Source organism: Dermochelys coriacea, chromosome 23 (genome assembly GCF_009764565.3).
Source record: "Dermochelys coriacea isolate rDerCor1 chromosome 23, rDerCor1.pri.v4, whole genome shotgun sequence".
NCBI lineage: Eukaryota > Metazoa > Chordata > Testudines > Dermochelyidae > Dermochelys > Dermochelys coriacea.
In genome coordinates this window covers 15,812,532-15,830,899 of record NC_050090.1, presented here as the reverse complement: position 1 = coordinate 15,830,899, position 18,368 = coordinate 15,812,532, and the positions used below count along the sequence as shown (strand labels likewise).

Here is an 18,368-nt window from a genome sequence, read left to right as displayed (position 1 = left end):
GCCGCACAGAGTCCTGCAGTGCCGTACTCCCAGCATGACCCCATCCCATCCCGTCCCCCCAGATCATCACATCAGAGGAAGCGGAGCGACGAGGGCAGATCTACGACCGCCAGGGTGCGACCTACCTCTTTGATCTGGACTATGTGGAGGATGTTTACACAGTGGATGCTGCCTACTACGGCAACATCTCACACTTCGTAAATCACAGCGTGAGTCGGGGGGCGAGGGAGAGGCCATGCGGAAGGGGGGGAGCTGGGGGCAGCCTGTGGGTGGATAAAAATCAGTTATTTTAAAACAAACAAAAAACACCCTGCCACAATTTTTTTAATGTAAGTTAAATAGGCTTTTTTTTTCCCCTTAGAAAGTAAAAATGATTTAAAACGAAGTTTGAATTGCTGACAATGTATGTAAAGGCCCCACATTTATGAGAATCATTTAAATCGCAGTAACTAGACAGCAGGGCATGTGTGCGGTGGAGGTTTGAAAGAAAGTTGAAGCGGTGAACCGGTGGAAATCGCTGGCTTGCATCATGTATTTTGTAGGGAGAATATTTGCTTCGGTTCAGTTTATTCACCTAGCTCAGCTCAATGGCAAGTCCCTTGCAAGTTAAGAAACTGATCAGAAGCTGGCAAAGCAGGAAAGCTTGGTTTCCTCTTCCAGTCTCTGAATAAAAACTCGGTGGCAGAGGTAGAGATCTACTAGATCTAAAATCCCAAAGGACATAGAGACTAGAAACAATCAGTTCAAATTCACTAATTACAGAGAATACTCCCTTTGTTTACTAAATCCATTTTAAATGCAAACCACGTTTTGATATTCCTCCTATTTTCTTCTGCATCCAGCACGTTCAAGGTAGTTTTATCGACCTGATTAAAAAGAACTGTTTCGTTTTCAATGCAAAACATGTTTTGATAAACTACTTTTTTCTTCTTATGCCTCCAGTGCATTTTAAGGTCGTTTTATTGAACTGATTAGAAATAATTAAAAAAATTAAGAACTAACTAAAAATAACACTCTGGTTACCTTCTCCAGACTAAAAATAACTTAGTTTCAAATGCAAACATTTTTAGATAAACTTTACTTTTTTCTTCTTCTACACCCAGCACATTGAAGGCAGGTTTTATTTAATTAATGAAAAATAACTCAGTCAGTTTTCAATGCAAAACCATGTTTTTATAAACTCATTTTTGTTCTTACGCATCAACCACATTTTAAGGTAGTTTTCATGGAATTAGCAGTAGCTCAGTTTTAAATGCAAACCCTGTTTTGATAAACCCTAGTTTTGTTTTTTCGTATGCATCCCGCACATTTTATGGTTGTTTTATTGAATGAATTAAAGTGAAACAATTTAAAATCTTTTTGTGCATTTTTCATTACAATTTCCATCGAAATTAAACTTCACACAAACTGTGAGTTGAAACCCCCCCAAAAAACTAAATAAGCAATGCCATTCACCAAATTCTAACATAATAAAAAAGTCAAATTTAAGAATCCAAATAAATACATAACCTCTATATTATATAATTAATCTTAATACATTGCATTAGTGTAATATTAATATTAACAAACTAGTGTAATATAATGTATTAAGATTAATGAATTATGCTATAAGTAGGCTTGGCAGAAGTAATTATTTATCATTTTGATGGACAAAATTGTCTATTTTTAATCCTTTTCTCCTGATTTTTATTGATTTAAATTTTCACAGTTGTGGGACAGTGTGTGTGTGGGGTGGAGGGGTGGGGTTAGACAATAGGTTGGGTCAGGCTATAATTATATAATGACAGTAGATGCTAAGATTCAAAAAGTTAATTTTATAGCTATTAGAACAAGAACACACACCACATGTCAAGACATACAAAGTCAATATCCTTCAAGCTGCATTTTTCTTTCTTTGCCTAGCTGTCAATTTTGATCACGTTTGTGGGTGTGCGGTGAAAATGATGTTTACCAACCCTCACCAGTAAAAATCTAATCCTTCCAAGCAGAGATCTAGGCTGTGTGTTAAAACGATAATATAATTTATCAATATTAATACATCATTGTCCTACTTACGGATATTTCTAAATGACAATATAATGTATTAATATTAATTATATTTGAATCAGATAATTCATTAATAAATTATAACGTAATTGCTATATAATTGCTTAAATAAATGTGTGTAAACATAGCATGTCTTGTGGGTTAGTGAAAAGAAGGGCCAGATTTGGGGAAAAGGCGACATTTAGTTGCCAATTACAATGTTTTAACGATTACCAACCAATGAGCCTCGGCTTTTCTCTAGGGAGAGAAGTAAAAAGCACTGACACAAAAGGGGATTGAAATGGAGGGTTGAAAACCAGGCTTCCCACTTGCCGATTCGAAGCGGTGATTTAAATCGCTTCCGTTTCTGTCACTCCACCCTGGCGGGTGGGACCAAGGAGCAGAGAGGAGGGAGCTGGTGGCGCTCTGGCGAGGGAAGGGGTATTTGGGGAGGAAGGTGGTGGGGGCATGTGGGTGAGGGGGTAGGGCTATGGCAGCTTTGCCTTGCCCCACTCACCTACCCCCTCCCCCCCGGTGCAGTGTGACCCCAACCTGCAGGTATACAACGTGTTCATCGACAACCTGGATGAGCGGCTGCCGCGAATCGCCCTCTTCGCCACGCGGCACATCCGTGCTGGGGAGGAGCTCACCTTCGACTACAACATGCAGGGTGAGTGCCTTCTGGGGGGCCCTGAAGGGGGGTCAAGCCCCACTGCTTGGGAGAGCCCTGGGGTGGGATCCTTCCCCTGATGCCTTCTCTCCTCCCCCACAGTGGACCCGGTGGATGCAGAGAGCACACGGATGGACTCCAACCTGGGCCGGGCCGGCGGCCTGGCCAGCTCTCCCAAGAAGCGAGTGCGGATCGAGTGTAAGTGCGGGGCCGCATCCTGCCGGAAGTACCTCTTCTAGCCCCTGCGTGCCCTGCCGGGCGTCTGGAACCCATGGCCACCACCGCGCAGGGCTCTGGGGGAGGGCAGGGGGGCCCATGCCCACCCTCCCCCCATTGGACTTACCTCACCTGCCTGCTTTCACTCTACGGTGTGGGGCCTGCTTCCCTCTGCTCCCTCCCTCCTGTCAAGGGGGTTTTTATAGGAATTGCTGCCATGGATTTTAATCAGTTGGTTCCCAGGCTGTGGCAGGGGACGGAGCTGTCCTGGCTCTGCCATGGCCGTATAAAGACCCTGTCTACTGTGTACAGAGCACCACGGCCTCCTGTGGGAAGTGGCCAGTTTGGGGGGGATCCAGGAATATTCGACTTGAAGCCGCACTTGACCCTGTGTCCCAATGCAACCGGCAAAGCAGCTGGGGGGGGGAGAGGGGGTGTTTTTAAACTAATTTGGGGCATTTTGTAAAATGACTTTTTCTACAAGGTATTTTTGATTGGGGGGAGGGAGCTGGGGTTGGGGAGCAGCTGGGCCGCAAGAGCCACTGTCTGCGATCAAGGCAATTAGATGGTTTGATTCTGGACCCAGTGGTGGTATCTGGTTCTTTTGGCTCGTGGTTATAATGGCTAGAGAATGGGGTCGAGGGGGTACTCGGGAGTGGGGTGGGGGTGCTCTCCCTAGGCACTGGGGGGTGGGTGCCGTCTGTTTAATTCCAACTTCCTAGTTAAATCTAAATGATCTCCTCTGCACTAACTTAGATGGAGGAGTTTGCTTCACTTCCTGTCCTAAACTGGCAGAGAGTTTTGCTGTGGGGCTGTTCCTCAGGGGTCCCATCCCAGAGTCCGCTGCATTTCAGTGCTGGGCAAGCCACCCAGTGATGTGTTATATGCAGCTGTTCCTTAGCTGCCCCGCCCCGGGGTGGTTGCATCTCAGCACTGGGCGAACTGTCCTTTTACACTCACAGGTTTGGGATTGGCCCAGGCCCCAGCTGTTATTTCTGTGGAAGGTGGGGGTTAAATAGGCCCCTTGACCCTAGTTCCACAGCCCTAGCTATGGGGGGTGGGGTTTCCCCAGATATGCCCAGCTGTGGCCCTCCCTCCCATGCTGGCAGCACTGCTGGCACAGGTCAGGGCAGGAACCTCACCTATCTGGATCCACCCGTGTGAGAATCAGGCCCCTCAGGGGTAGCGAATCGGGGGGGGGGGCTAAGGACAGCAGGTTTCAGTCACCAAGGCAGAGGAGGGAGCCCCTAGTAATGCTTGGCCCTCTGCTAGCGCTTTCCAGCAGCAGCTCTCTCATCCTGTCAGTATCATTCGCCCTCTTCTACTGATGGGGAAACTGAGGCACAGGGTCTTAGGCCCAACCACAGAACCCAGGCGTCCTGCTGTCTAGGCTGGAGGCTCCATGGCAGCCGGGTCCCAAAGGGACATGCCAGCAGTGTGCCCCTGGGGAGTGAGGGCAGCCCCAGGGAACCGACTCTGAGAGGCTGCCTCAGCCTATGTGTACCGTGGCTTTGTCAGGGCGGTGGGGGGCACGTGCTGAGCCTCCCGCCCTGGGGATCTGGGCACAACCAGCAGCTTCAAGCAGAGCTGTAGGTCAACCTGCCCACTGAGGGCGTCCTACCCCCATAACAGCCCCCCCCAGCAAATAAAGTAACCCCTTACCAGCAGGGGGGCAAGCAGCTCTGGGACCTGCCCCAGTCTGACCAGCAGTCTGAGGCTGCCCGGCCAGAGCCAGCAAGAGAACCCAGGCGTCCTGGCTCGCAGGAGGAGGGAGGAAGTGGGCTAAGCGCAGGGGGGCCCCCACACCAAGGGGAAAGACACGATGGGGGTGTTGGGGGCAAGAACCACAAAGGGTTACATGGGGTCAGAGGTACCCCGGCCCCTCAGCCGCCAGGGCCAGGGAGCCGGGCTCGGGGGGGAGCGGGGCCCCTATTTCTGCTCGCGGCGCCAGACGATGACCATGCCCTTGGCGTCGCTGGAGGCCAGCAGGCTCTCGTCGCAGTTGAAGCTGACGCCCAGCACGGCGGCGCTGTGCCCCTGCAGCTTGTTCACGATGGCCCGGCTGGTGCGCTCCACGTCGAAGAAGTAGACGCACATGTCCTCGCTGCCTGTCACTGCAAGGGGGTGGAGTCAGGGGCGGGGCTTGGACCCGAGGGGCAGAGTCAGGGGGCCTGGCCCCCAGCCCTGAGAACCCCAGGGAGGGGCAGGGTCTTGGCAGGCAGACCCCCTCTGGGGGTGGAGTCAAGGGTGGGGCCTGTGCCGCCAAGCTCCCTGACGGAGGAGCCCTGGGGATGGAGCCTGCCACAGGAACCCCAATGGAGGAGCCGAGCCTGGAGTTTCTGTGGTCAGAACCCAGGGGACCGATTCCCCCCACACCACCCCAGAGGATTCTGGGAGGGGAGCTGAGCAGCATGCTTGAGAAACCACGGGCTGACTTGTGTGCCCCCGGGGATTGTGGGGGACGGGGACCAAGCAGAGGAGGCTCCCCCATGGGCCCACGCCGGGGGGTGGCTCTTACCCACGCAGGCCCCCTGGCGGAAGGACATGAGGGGGCAGAAGATGCTGCGACGGGGTGGGAGCCCTGCTGGATCTGAAGCTCCTCTTCAGCTGCAGGGTCCCTCGTTGTCCACCACCCTGCGGCAAAGCGGGTGTGAGCGCCGGGGAGGGCCCCCCGACAGCCTCCTGCCCCACCCACTGGTGCCCAGCCCCGACTGCCAGGGGAGAGCACCCTGGCCCTGCCCCCCGGCACCCAGACCCAACTGCCAGGGGAGAGCACTCCCCCACAGTGCCCCCCGACTGCCAGGGGAGAGTGCCCCCGCCCTGGCCCCATGGCACCCAGCTTCCGACTGCCAGGGGAGAGCGCCCTTGGCCTGCCCCACGACGCCCCAGTGCCCAACACTACCAGGGGGAGAGCACCCTCCACCCTGCCCACGGCACCCCCTGGGCGCCAGCCGTGACTGCCAGGGAGAGCGCCCCCGCCCTGCCCCATGGCCCGACTGCCAGGGGAGAGTGCCCTCCACCCTGCCCCTGGCCCACCCCCGGTGGCCCAGCCATTGACTGCCAGGGACAGTGCCCCCAGCTGTGCCCATGGCACTCCCCAGCACCCGGCCCCGACTGCCAGGGGAAAGCGCCCCCCAGTACCCCTCACCGGTAGAGGAGCAGCTTGTGAGGCAGGCGTTGATGAGCAGCGAGGGGTCCGCGGGCCCTCCCGGCTGACCAGGAGCGGGCCGAGATGCTGGTGATGGAGCTGCCCTCCTGCACCACCAGGCCAGCTTGGCACTGGTCAGCTTCCCTGTGGGGGCGGGGGGAGCAGGGGGGGCGGTTAGGGCTTGGGAGGCAGGGGGGATCCCTGCCCCCCGCTCCGCCTAGGGGGCGGCTCACCCGTGGCCATGTCGAAGAGGAAGGAGAAGACGCTGCCATGGTCGTCGCCAGCCCAACGCAGGCGGCCGGGGGCGTCGAAGGAGAGCGCCAGCAACCGGCCCGTCGCTATGCTCGACCCGCCCTTCACCTCTTTCCCCGTCGAGATGTTCACCACGTGCAGGTTGTGCCTCCCGTTGCCCACCTGTGGGGGAGCCGCGGAGCCGTCAGCCCCCTCCCAGCGCGAGCCAGCGCCCCCAGCAGGGACAGGTCCCTTGCCCCATTCCCCTCCCGGGGCCAGGCGGCACCGCGGCAAGGGGCTGGAAGACGCAGCACAGCAGCTCGGCACCGTCGGGGTCGGTTAGGGGGCGGAGGGGGCCGGGGGTCGGGTTGGGGGGCAGGCGGGGCTCACCACGGTCCAGGTTGTTGTTCATGGGCTGGAAGACACAGCAGAGGCAGCTCGGCGCCGTCAGGGTCGGAGGGGGCCGGGATCGGGTTAGGGGGCGGAGGGGGCCGGGGGTCGGGTTGGGGGCAGGCGGGGGCTCACCCCGGTCAGGTTGTTGTTCTGGAGCTGGAAGACGCAGCAGAGCAGCTCGGCGCCGTCGGGGTCGGAGGGGGCCGGGATCGGGTTAGGGGGGCGGAGGGGCCGGGGGTCGGGTTGGGGGGCAGGCGGGGGCTCACCACGGTCAGGTTGTTTGTTCGTGGGCTGGAAGACGCGCAGAGCAGCTTGGCGCCGTCGGGGGCCGGGATCGGGTTAGGGGGCGGAGGGGGCCGGGGTCGGGTTGGGTGGGCAGGCGGGGCTCACCACGGTCAGATTGTTGTTCGTGGGCTGGAAGACGCAGCAGAGCAGTCGGCGCCGTCGGGGCCGGGATCGGGTTAGGGGGCGGAGGGGGCCGGGGGTCGGGTTGGGGGTGAAGGCGGGGCTCACCACGGTCAGGTTGTTGTTCACGGGCTGGAAGACGCGCAGAGCAGCTCGCGCCGTCGGGGTCGGAGGGGGCGGGATCGGGTAGGGGGCGGAGGGGGCCGGGGGTCGGTGTTGGGGGGCAGGCGGGGCTCACCACGTCAGGGTTGTTTGTTCGTGGGCTGGAAGACGCAGCAGAGCAGCTCGGCGCCGTCGGGGGCCGGGATAGGGTTAGGGGCGGAGGGGGCCGGGGTCGGTTGGGGGGCAGGCGGGGCTCACCACGGTCAGGTTGTTGTTCATGGGCTGGAAGACGCAGCAGAGCAGCTCGGCGCCCGTCAGGGGTCGGAGGGGGCCGGGATCGGGTTAGGGGGCGGAGGGGGCCGGGGGTCGGGTTGGGGGGCAGGCGGGGGCTTCACCACGGTCAGGTTGTTGTTCATGGCTGGAAGACGCAGCAGAGCAGCTCGGCGCCGTCGGGGCCGGGATCGGGTTAGGGGGCGGGAGGGGCCGGGGGTCGGGTTGGGGGGCAGGCGGGGGCTCACCACGGTCAGGTTGTTGTTCGTGGGCTGGAAGACGCCGCAGAGCAGCTCGCGCCGTCGGGGCGGGCCGGGATCGGGTTAGGGGGCGGAGGGGGCCGGGGGTTCGGGTTGGGGGGCAGCGGGGGCTCCCGACGGTCAGGTTGTTGTTCATGGGCTGGAAGACGCAGCAAGAGCAGCTCGGCGCCGTCGGGTCGAGGGGGCCGGGATCGGTTTAGGGGGCGGAGGGGGCCGGGGGTCGGTTGGGGGGCCGGCGGGGGCTCACCACGGTCAGGTGTGGTTCGTAGGGCTGGAAGACGCAGCAGAGCAGCTCGGCGCCGTCGGGGCCGGGATCGGGTAGGGGGCGGAGGGGGCCGGGGGTCGGGTTGGGGGGCAGGCGGGGGCTCACCACGGTCAGGTTGTTGTTCATGGGCTGGAAGACGCAGCAGAGCAGCTCGGCGCCGACGGGGTCGGAGGGGGGCCGGGATCGGGTTAGGGGGCGGAGGGGGCCGGGGGTCGGGTTGGGGGGCAGGCGGGGGCTCACCACGGTCAGGTTGTTGTTCATGGGCTGGAAGACGCAGCAGAGCAGCTCGGCGCCGTCGGGGGCCGGGATCGGGTTAGGGGGCGGAGGGGGCCGGGGGTCGGGTTGGGGGGCAGGCGGGGGCTCACCCACGGTTCAGGTTGTTGTTCGTGGGCTGGAAGACCAGCAGAGCAGCTCGGGGCCGCTGGGGGCCGGGATCGGGTTAGGGGGCGGAGGGGGCCGGGGGTCGGGTTGGGGGGCAGGCGGGGGCTCACCACGGTCAGGTTGTTGTTCATGGGCTGGAAGACGCAGCAGAGCAGCTCGGCGCCGTCGGGGTCGGAGGGGGGCCGGGATCGGGTTAGGGGGCGGAGGGGGGGCCGGGGTCGGGTTGGGGGGCAGGCGGGGGGCTCACCACGGTCAGGTTGTTGTTCATGGGCTGGAAGACAGCAGCAGAGCAGCTCGGCGCCGTCGGGGGCCGGGATCGGGTTAGGGGGCGGAGGGGGCCGGGGGTCGGGTTGGGGGGCAGGCGGGGCTCACCACGGTCAGGTTGTTCGTGGGCTGGAAGACGCAGCAGAGCAGCTCGGCGCCGGGGGGCCGGGATCGGGTTAGGGGGCGGAGGGGGCCGGGGGTCGGGTTGGGGGGCAGGGGGCTCACCACGGTCAGGTTGTTGTCATGGGCTGGAAGACGCAGCAGAGCAGCTCGGCGCCGTCGGGGTCGGAGGGGCCGGGATCGGGTTAGGGGCGGAGGGGGCCGGGGTCGGGTTGGGGGGCAGGCGGGGGCTCACCACGGTCAGGTTGTTGTTCGTGGGCTGGAAGACGCAGCAGAGCAGCTCGACGCCGTGGGGGCCGGGATCGGGTTAGGGGGCGGAGGGGGCCGGGGGTCGGGTTGGGGGGCAGGCGGGGGCTCACCACGGTCAGGTTGTTGTTCATGGGCTGGAAGACGCAGCAGAGCAGCTCGGCGCCGTCGGGGTCGGAGGGGGCCGGGATCGGGTAGGGGGCGGAGGGGGCCGGGGGTCGGGTTGGGGGGCAGGCGGGGGCTCACCACGGTCAGGTTGTTGTTCGTGGGCTGGAAGACGCAGCAGAGCAGCTCGGCGCCGTCGGGGGCCGGGATCGGGTTAGGGGGCGGAGGGGGCCGGGGGTCGGGTTGGGGGGCAGGCGGGGGCTCACCACGGTCAGGTTGTTGTTCGTGGGCTGGAAGACGCAGCAGAGCAGCTCGCCGTCGGGGGCCGGGATCGGGTTAGGGGTCGGAGGGGGGGGGGTCGGGTTGGGGGCAGGCGGGGGGCTCACCACGGTCAGGTTGTTGTTCGTGGGCTGGAAGACGCAGCAGAGCAGCTCGGCGCCGTCGGGGGCCGGGATCGGGTTAGGGGGCGGAGGGGGCCGGGGTCGGGTTGGGGGGCAGGCGGGGGCTCACCACGGTCAGGTTGTTGTTCGTGGGCTGGAAGACGCAGCAGAGCAGCTCGGCGCCGTCGGGGCCGGGATCGGGTTAGGGGGCGGAGGGGGCCGGGGGTCGGTTGGGGGGCAGGCGGGGGGCTCACCACGGTCAGGTTGTTGTTCGTGGGCTGGAAGACGCAGCAGAGCAGCTCGGCGCCGTCGGGGGCCGGGATCGGGTTAGGGGGCGGAGGGGGCCGGGGGTCGGGTTGGGGGGCAGGCGGGGGCTCACCACGGTCAGGTTGTTGTTCGTGGGCTGGAAGACGCAGCAGAGCAGCTCGGCGCCGTCGGGGGGCCGGGATCGGGTTAGGGGGCGGAGGGGGCCGGGGGTCGGGTTGGGGGGCGGAGGGGGCTCACCACGGTCAGGTTGTTGTTCATGGGCTGGAAGACGCAGCAGAGCAGCTCGGCGCCGTCGGGGTCGGAGGGGGCCGGGATCGGGTTAGGGGGCGGAGGGGGCCGGGGGTCGGGTTGGGGGGCAGGCGGGGGCTCACCACGGTCAGGTTGTTGTTCGTGGGCTGGAAGACGCAGCAGAGCAGCTCGGCGCCGTCGGGGGCCGGGATCGGGTTAGGGGGCGGAGGGGGCCGGGGGTCGGGTTGGGGGGCGGGCGGGGCTCACCACGGTCAGGTTGTTGTTCGTGGGCTGGAAGACGCAGCAGAGCAGCTCGGCGCCGTCGGGGGCCGGGATCGGGTTAGGGGGCCGAGGGGGCGGGGGTCGGGTTGGGGGGCAGGCGGGGGCTCACCACGGTCAGGTTGTTGTTCATGGGCTGGAAGACGCAGCAGAGCAGCTCGGCGCCGTCGGGGGCCGGGATCGGGTTAGGGGGCGGAGGGGGCCAGGGGTCGGGTTGGGGGGCAGGCGGGGGCTCACCACGGTCAGGTTGTTGTTCGTGGGCTGGAAGACGCAGCAGAGCAGCTCGGCGCCGTCGGGGGCCGGGATCGGGTTAGGGGGCGGAGGGGGCGGGGGTCGGGTTGGGGGCAGGCGGGGGCTCACCACGGTCAGGTTGTTGTTCGTGGGCTGGAAGACGCAGCAGAGCAGCTCGGCGCCGTCGGGGGCCGGGATCGGGTTAGGGGGCGGAGGGGGCCGGGGGTCGGGTTGGGGGGCGGAGGGGGCCGGGGGTCGGGTTGGGGGGCAGGCGGGGGCTCACCACGGTCAGGTTGTTGTTCATGGGCTGGAAGACGCAGCAGAGCAGCTCGGCGCCGTCGGGGTCGGGGATCTGGCGGATGCACTTGCCCTCGGCTGCGGCCCAGATGCGCATGGTGCCGTCCAGCGAGGTGGAGACCAGCACGTCGTTGGACAGGGACCAGGCGAAGTCGGACACGCCCCGGCTGTGGCCCCGCAGCACCCGCAGCACGGTGGGCGGGGCGGGCGCCAGCTGGCACACCGAGATGGTGCCATCCAGCGAGCAGCAGGCCAGCAGGTGCTTGTCGTCGTTGGCGAACTGCACCTTGGGCACTGGGGGGGCGGGTGGGTGAGACCGGGCCGTCGCCCCCTCCCACGGGGCCCTGCCCACCCCATGCCATCGCCCCTCCTGGTCGTCTCCCACAGGGCAGTGCCCCCCTTTGAATGTAACCCTCCCCTCACCCAACCCCGCAGGGAGCATGACCCCCCTTCCGGTGTCTGCACCCCCTTCTGCCCCACACAGCTGTCCTCCAGGCCCCGCTCCCTACAGCACAGCCGCACGCTGCCTCCACTGACCACCCCCACCCCCGCGGGCACCTGCCCTGGCCACATGGCATGACCCAGTGTCCCCCACTTCCAGTCCCCTCCCACTCCTTGGGCTGGTCCCCCATCTTGCTCCGGGGGGACCCTTGCCCTGAAGGAGGGGGTGGGTATGACCCCCCCATCCCAGCAGCCGCCCCCTCACCGGCCTCGTCGACGTGCTGGTCGAAGACGTGGTACATGCCGGCGAAGGCATAGTTCTCGCTCAGCGTTGTGTCACCGGCCATGGCCCGGCTGGCCTCTGCCACCGACGTGGGCACCACGCTGCCAGGAGGCCTGGGGGGCAGGGTCAAAACTGGCTACTCAGAACCCAGGCGTCCTGATATAGCTCTGTGGGTCAGGAGTAAGGATCCCCGCTTCCTCCTCCCCCGTGACATAGCTGTGCCAATGCCCCGAGCTTACACCTGGACTCCTGGGTTCTCTCGCTGGCGCTGAGAGGGGACTGGGGTCTAGTGGTTAGAGCAGAGGGGCTGTGAGCCAGGACTCCTGGGTTCTCTCCCTGGCTCTGGAAGGGGAGTGGGCTGTAGGGATTAGAGTGTGGGGGCTAGACCAGGATAAGCCCTATAGCTATCACCAGGAAAGCTTGGTGGTGCAGAGAACCCAGGAGTCCGGCTGCCCCCAGCCCAGCTCTGGACGGGGGGCAAAGGCAGGTGCCCCAGGCAGCAGCCACCACTGGCTGGGAGCAGAGCCCAGGTCCAGGGCCGCGGTGCCACCTGGCTGGGCAGGGCTGCCTGGGTTTGCAGGCACGGGCACCGCCCCCAGAGCACCCCCACCCCCGGCATCCCCACGCTCACCGTTCGTCATACGCCACGCGGTTCATCTGCGCCTGCAGCTGGTAGGAGCCACGGCTGACGGAGCGGCGATGGCCACGGGCCCCCAACGCCCGGGCATCATCCTCAAAGTCCTAGGGGAAAATGGACAGGTCACCTGGATGACGGGCGCCAGAGGTGGCTGCACCTTATCACTAGGTGAGCCACTCCCGTGCAGCGTTATATGTGGCTGTTCCCCACCCCGCCCCAGAGGTGGCTGCATCTCAGCACTGGGTGAGCCCCTGTTGACGTTACGTGCAGCCTCTCCTGTACCTCCATGCGGTCCAGCGTGGTGCGGCTGCTCCGGACAATGCTGTTGCTGTAGGCGCGGAAGCTGCTCTGCTCGGAGAGGGGCCCGTAGCGCTGCGCCAGGAGCTGGGCGCGCAGCCGCAGGTACAGCTTGCGGGCGCCGGGGTCGTGCCCGGCCTTGGCGTTCTCCCGCAGCAGCTGGCTGCGCCGCCGGATGTACTGGGTGCGGAACTGCGGGAAGCCGGGCGTGCGGTAGGCGTTGTACCTGTGTGAGAGAGCCCCCCCGTGACCCCCAGCACGGCACCGCCCAGGAGAGAGCCCCCCGTGACCCCCAGCACGGCGCCCCCCAGGGGAGAGCCCCCTGCGACCCCCAGCAAGGCACTCCCCCAGGGGAGAGCCCCCGTGACCCGCATCACAGCCCCCCCAGCACCTGCCCCTGACTGCCAGGGGCGAGCGCCCCCGCCGAGCCCCCAGCCCCCCGACTCACCTCGCGTCGACAGCCAGCACTTGTTGCCACACTGCGGCCATGCCACTCCCTGCGGGCGCCTCGGGGGAACTGGCCAGCGGGAGCCTAGGGGGGCAAGGGGGGCACAGAGTCAGCCAGGGATCCATGGGGTGGGTGGGGGTGGCACAGAATTAGCCCTGGGGGGTCACCCAAGTGCTTCCCTCAGGGTCCCAGCTCCAGCCCCCCAACATCTCTGAACCCCCTTCGCCTGCAGCAGGTGGGCGGGGGGTGGGCCCTGGAGGCTGGATGTAGGGGCCAGGAGGGACCCCCCCACCCCAAGGAGACCCGTGAGGGGTTATTATGGGATGGGGATTGGGGAGTTGCAGGGGGGGTGCTAGGCTATGCTGGCACCGGCAGGGGTGACTGGGGGGCAGGAGTATTATGGGTTAGCTCAGGTTGTTGCTAGTGGGGGGGATGGAGGTGAAAGGGGGGGCGATGCTGTGAGGAAGGATGGGGGGGAGAAAGAGGCACATCCCGGGGGGTCCCATAAAGGAAAGGGGCCGGGGGGAGCACAGACCGCGGGGGGGGCTGCTAATGGCAGACAGACGTGGAACCCCCCCCCAGCACGGATCGCATCGCACCCCAGGGCGAGGGGGGTCCTGCTGCGAGCCCCCCCATTGCAATCCGGGGGGGCGGACCTGGGGAGGTCCCATTACATCGCCTCAGGAGCGGATGGGGGGGGGGGGCGCTGCGATGCAAACCCGCGCGGGGGGGGGGGCGGTACCTGGGGCGGGTCCCGGCCTCGGTCCCGGGGCCGGCGGCAGCTGCTGGGGGCGGATGCGGCCACGGCGCCCGCCCCGGACCGCAGCCGCATGCGCCTGGGTGTGGGTGGGGGTGTGGGGGGGGACATCAACCAATCGTGCACCGGTCCCTCCCCCCCCGCCCCCCTCTGCACCCCACGCAACCAGCACCCCCTGCCCCCTCTGCACCCCACGCAACCAGCCCGCCCCCCACCCCTTCTGCACCCCTGCCCCCCTCTGCACCCCACGCAACCAGCACCCCCGCCCCCTCTGCACCTCTGCACCCCACGCAACCAGCCCGCCCCCCCACCCCTTCTGCACCCCTGCCCCCCCTCTGCACCCCACGCAACCAGCCCGCCCCCCCAACCCCCTCTGCACCCCCTGCTGCCGCCCCCTCTGCACCCCACGCAACCAGCACCCCCGCCCCCTCTGCACCTCTGCATCCCACGCAACCAGCCCGCCCCCCCACCCCCTCTGCACCCCCCCGCTCCCGCCCCCTCTGCACCCCACGCAACCAGCACCCCCGCCCCCTCTGCACCCCACCCCCTGCACCCCACGCAAACCAGCCCTCCCCCCACCCCCCTTTGCACCCCATGCAACCAGCCCACCCCCCCCACCCCTTCTGCACCCCTGCCCCCCTCTGCCCCCCACGCAACCAGCCCGCCCCCCCACCCCTTCTGCACCCCTGCCCCCCTCTGCACCCCACGCAACCAGCACCCCCGCCCCCTCTGCACCTCTGCATCCCACGCAACCAGCCCGCCCCCCAACCCCCTCTGCACCCCCCGCTCCCGCCCCCTCTGCACCCCACGCAACCAGCACCCCCGCCCCCTCTGCACCCCACACCCCCTGCACCCCACGCAACCAGCCCTCCCCCCACCCCCCTTTGCACCCCATGCAACCAGCCCACCCCCCCACCCCTTCTGCACCCCTGCCCCCCTCTGCACCCCACGCAACCAGCACCCCCGCCCCTTTGCACCCCATGCAACCAGCCCACCCCCCCCACCCTTCCTGCACCCCTGCCCCCACCCCCCTCTGCACCCCATGCAACCAGCCCACCCACCCACCCCCTTCTGCACCCCTGCCCCTCTCTGCACCCCACGCAACCAGCCTGCCCCCCAATCCCCCTCTGCACCCCCCGCTCCCGCCCCCTCTGCACCCCACACAACCAGCCCACCCCCCAACCCCCCTCTGCACCCCATGCAACGAACCCCCCCCCAGGCACCAGCCCACCAGGGCTCTGAAGAAATCTCCCAGCCGCTGGGAAGCTGCAGACCAGGCACTGGGCTGCCAGAGCCTCTCCACACTAGCCAAGCTGCCCCTCCCTGGAAGAGCCAGGGCTGATGGGCCAGCAACCGGAGATCAAAGCCTGACCCACCAGCTTGATTTTTTTCTTGGACAGGTGGGGGTAACCGGTTTGGTGGAGAGAGGGGAACGGGGGGGACAGATCACCCCCCCTCGGGGAGACCAGGAGAGACCCAGAGAGGCGAAGTCGGGAAAGCAACTGAAATCCTGCTCTGCTAGAGGAGATTCCCCAGGGACCGCCTGTCCTAAAGTCTCGGTTACTGAGGGACCATGAATGATGCACCCCAGTAGTTGGATGCTAATATTTTCACTGGCTCGTTCAACTGATTAACCATCCATTGGGATACTGCAGATTATGGACTAGGGGTATTTCATGATTTGCAAACCCAACTTTGTACTTTGGGATCACTGAAGCATTATACCCAGATGTACAGAAACGTTTTCCGTAAACTGGGAAGTAGATCGTTTTAAACATTAGCTCGAAGAACATTTTTATTCCTGGACTTCAGCCAGGCTTTGGACCAGGGCTGTCAAACAATGAAAAAAAAATTGCAATGAATCGCAAGATTTAAAAAATCCTAAAAAACAGTGTCGCTCAATCGCGGGTTTAATTGCACTGTTAAACAAGAATCAAATCCCAATTTCACTTCAGGTCGAAGTACAAAGGGGCACGCACATGATTTGTGTATCTGGCCCAGAAATACCTTGCAACGCCAGCTACAACCGCGCCAGGCAAACGCCTGTTCTCACTTTCAGGTGCCAATGTAAATAAAAAGCGGGCAGCATTATCGCCCGGAAGTGTAAACACACTTGTTCGTCTTAGCGATTGGCTGAACAAGAAGAAGGACTGAGTGGACTTGCAGGTGCTAAAGTTTTAGATTGCTTCAGTTTTGAGTGCAGCTATGTCACAAAAAATTTTTTTTACACTTGTAAATTGCAGCTACAGGATAAAGAGATCACCTCATCCCAGTGCTGTTGGGCAAACTGAAAAATATTATTTCTCTTGTTTATCTTTTTCACAGTGCAGCTATGTGTAATCAAAACTACTGCTGCAAAGTGAGCACGGTACATTTTGTACTCAGTGTTGTAATTGAAATCAATATATTTGAAAATATGGAAAAACATCAACAAATATTTATAATCAATGGGAATTGGTGTTGTGGTATTGTATAACAGTGCAATTAAAACTGTGATTAATCGTGACTTTTTTTAATCTAGTTGATTTGTTTTGCGTTAATCGCTTGCGTTAACTACAATTAATTGACAGCCCTGCTTTTGACACGGTCCCACACAACCGTCTGATAAGTAAGCTGGAGAAATGTGGGCTTGGCAGAATTACCATTAAGCGGACACAGAATTGGTGAAATAACTACAAAGAGTAACTGTTCATGGACTGATGTCAGCTTGGAAGGAGGTCTCAAGCGAGGATCCCCAGGGATCTGGTCTGGATCTGGTGGTGCTTTACATCTTTATTAAGTACCAGGATGCAGGGAGAGACTGATCCAGTATACAGATGGCACAAAGCGAGGGGGGGTTGCCAATACTTTAGAGGACAGAGCTGAAATTCAGAGGGATCTTGATAAACTGGAGAACTCGGCTGTAGCCAACAAAATGAAATTCAACAAACACTAATGTAAGGGGCAAGAAAAACCAAATGCACCAGTACAGAGAACGGGGGAGAACTGGCTGGGCAGCAGCACTGCTGGGAGTTGTGGTGGATCACAACCTCGGCCACGTGATGCTGTTGCAAAAAAATCACATGCAATTTTAGGTTGCATTAGCAGAGGCGTAGCTGCAAGTCGCAGGAGGGGACAGGACCGCTCGGCTCGGCCCTGGCTAGGCCTCAGCTGGAGGACAGTGTCCGGTTTCGGTCACCAACGCTGGGTAGGATCCAGAGGCGAGCGACAAAGACGATCAAAGGGGAGTGACGCCAGCCACATGAGCCAAGGCGGCAGGAACTGGGTACGCACAATTTGGAAAAGAGCTTGAGGGGGGACATGACAGCAATCTTCGAATACTCGAAAGGCTGCCATAGAAAAGATGGAGACAGGACGAGAGGCCGTGGGTTCAAACAACAGCACAGCAGATTGAGATTGAATCTCAGGGAAAACTTCTGGCCGGGAAGAGCAGCAGGACGACGGAACCGAGGCCTCGGGAGATCGTGGAAGCTCCTTCGAGGAGGGTTTTGAGCGGAGGCCGGAGCCATCTGTCTTGGGTGGTTTAAATCCTGCAGCGTGGTCGGGGGTCAGCGTAGGTGCCCCTTGCAGTCCCCTCTAACCCTACGGGTTGAGGAGTCTATGATACCCCACCTCATGCACAGCCCCATTGCAGTACAAATGCCATCCTCTACACTCATCGCCATCCCCCCACCCTGTGCACAGCCCCAAATACCATCCCCCCTACACAGCCCCAGTGCACCTCGTTAGCTTTTGAGTTCTGCACGAAAAATCCCCTGCACGATTCCAGGGGATCCACTCGCACTGCAGCAGTGGTAGGGCTCTTACCTGGGGTGGGGTCTCCTCCCAGCTCTGGGAGGGGAGTGGGGTCTGGTGGTTAGAGCAGGGGAGTTGGGAGCCAGGACTCCTGGGTTCTCTCCCCGGCTCTGGGAGGGGAGCGGGATCCAGTGGTTAGAGCAGGGGGGGCTGGGAGCCAGGACTCCTGGGTTCTCTCACCGGCTCTGGGAGGGGAGTGGGGTCTAGTGGTTAGAGCAGGGGGGGGCTGGGAGCCAGGACTCCTGGGTTCTCTCCCCGGCTCTGGGAGGGGAGTGGGGTCTAGGGGTTAGAGCAGGGGGGGCTGGGAGCCAGGACTCCTGGGTTCTCTCCCCGGCTCTGGGAGGGGAGTGGGGTCTAGTGGTTAGAGCAGGGGGGGCTGGGAGCCAGGACTCCTAGGTTCTCGGGGGGGGGGGCGCCTGTCCCCCTCTTACTGGAATCTCCTCCAGGCGGGGGGGTCCCGGCTGCTGGTGCTCAGGGATCGGCCCTTGCGGCTCTCGGGCGTCCAGGCCATGGTAGCTCCTCCCCCTCCCCCACCTGGGGAGTGGTGCTTTATAGCAGGGGGCGGGGCCAACACCTGCAGCTCACCTGCAGCTCGCCCCGCCCCGCCCCGCCCCTCCCCGTGGGCTGGAGGGAGGGGCTGGGAGCCAGGACTCCTGGGTTCTCTCCGGGCGGGAGGCGGGGCTGGGATTAGAACCCAGGCGTTCTGGCTCCCTCCCCTCCCCCGGCGCCCAGAGAATTTGTAGCCTGCCAACCTGGCCAGTTGCTTCCCCGCCCGCTCCTGCCTCTCCTAAGATGGCGGCCACAGGAACCTGCCCTAGGCCAACATGGCGGCCCCCAGGGTTCCAAGATGGCCGCCCCCACGTGAACACCCCCGTTGTCGTGGGTCCTAGATGGCTGCCCTCTGGTACCTCTCTTTCAAGATGGCGG

General features: G+C 62.4%; 2 protein-coding genes across 6 annotated transcripts in view; one reads left to right on the top strand and one right to left on the bottom strand.

The window, feature by feature from the left end:
* SUV39H1 (SUV39H1 histone lysine methyltransferase) overlaps nucleotides 1-2,934 on the top strand; it is a 14,002-nt gene extending 11,068 nt beyond the window's left edge. Inside the window, exons 4-6 of the mRNA XM_038381332.2 lie at nucleotides 63-209; nucleotides 2,566-2,695; nucleotides 2,798-2,934. Coding sequence (XP_038237260.1) covers nucleotides 63-209; nucleotides 2,566-2,695; nucleotides 2,798-2,934 — 414 coding nt within the window. The remainder of the gene's footprint in view (nucleotides 1-62; nucleotides 210-2,565; nucleotides 2,696-2,797) is intronic.
* Nucleotides 1,152-18,368, bottom strand: WDR13 (WD repeat domain 13). Of its 5 annotated transcripts, none has more exons than XM_043501563.1 (10): nucleotides 18,350-18,368; nucleotides 12,890-12,973; nucleotides 12,427-12,667; nucleotides 12,139-12,248; nucleotides 11,490-11,620; nucleotides 10,770-11,077; nucleotides 6,293-6,473; nucleotides 6,060-6,203; nucleotides 5,430-5,545; nucleotides 1,152-5,025 (listed from the first exon to the last, which is right to left on the bottom strand). In XM_043501563.1, the coding sequence occupies exons 2-10, from the start codon at nucleotides 12,928-12,930 to the stop codon at nucleotides 5,023-5,025; spliced, it is 1,275 nt and encodes a 424-aa protein (XP_043357498.1). In that variant the 5' UTR covers nucleotides 12,931-12,973; nucleotides 18,350-18,368; the 3' UTR covers nucleotides 1,152-5,022. The 5 variants fall into 5 exon arrangements, with proteins under 5 accessions (XP_043357498.1, XP_043357500.1, XP_038237301.2 ...); XM_043501565.1 differs by lacking the exon at nucleotides 18,350-18,368 and adding an exon at nucleotides 18,194-18,261; XM_038381373.2 differs by lacking the exon at nucleotides 18,350-18,368 and adding an exon at nucleotides 17,873-18,094.

Coding starts and splice junctions, on each gene's coding strand:
- WDR13 (XM_038381373.2), bottom strand. CDS start 17,952: ATGGCCTGGACGCCCGAGAGCCGCAAGGGCCGATCCCTGAGCACCAGC. Junction 11,621..12,138: donor CGCGTGGCGTATGACGAACG/GTGAGCGTGGGG, acceptor CCTGCCCCCCAG/GCCTCCTGGCAGCGTGGTGC. Junction 6,474..10,769: donor TGAACAACAACCTGACCGTG/GTGAGCCCCCGC, acceptor GCTCCCCCACAG/GTGGGCAACGGGAGGCACAA.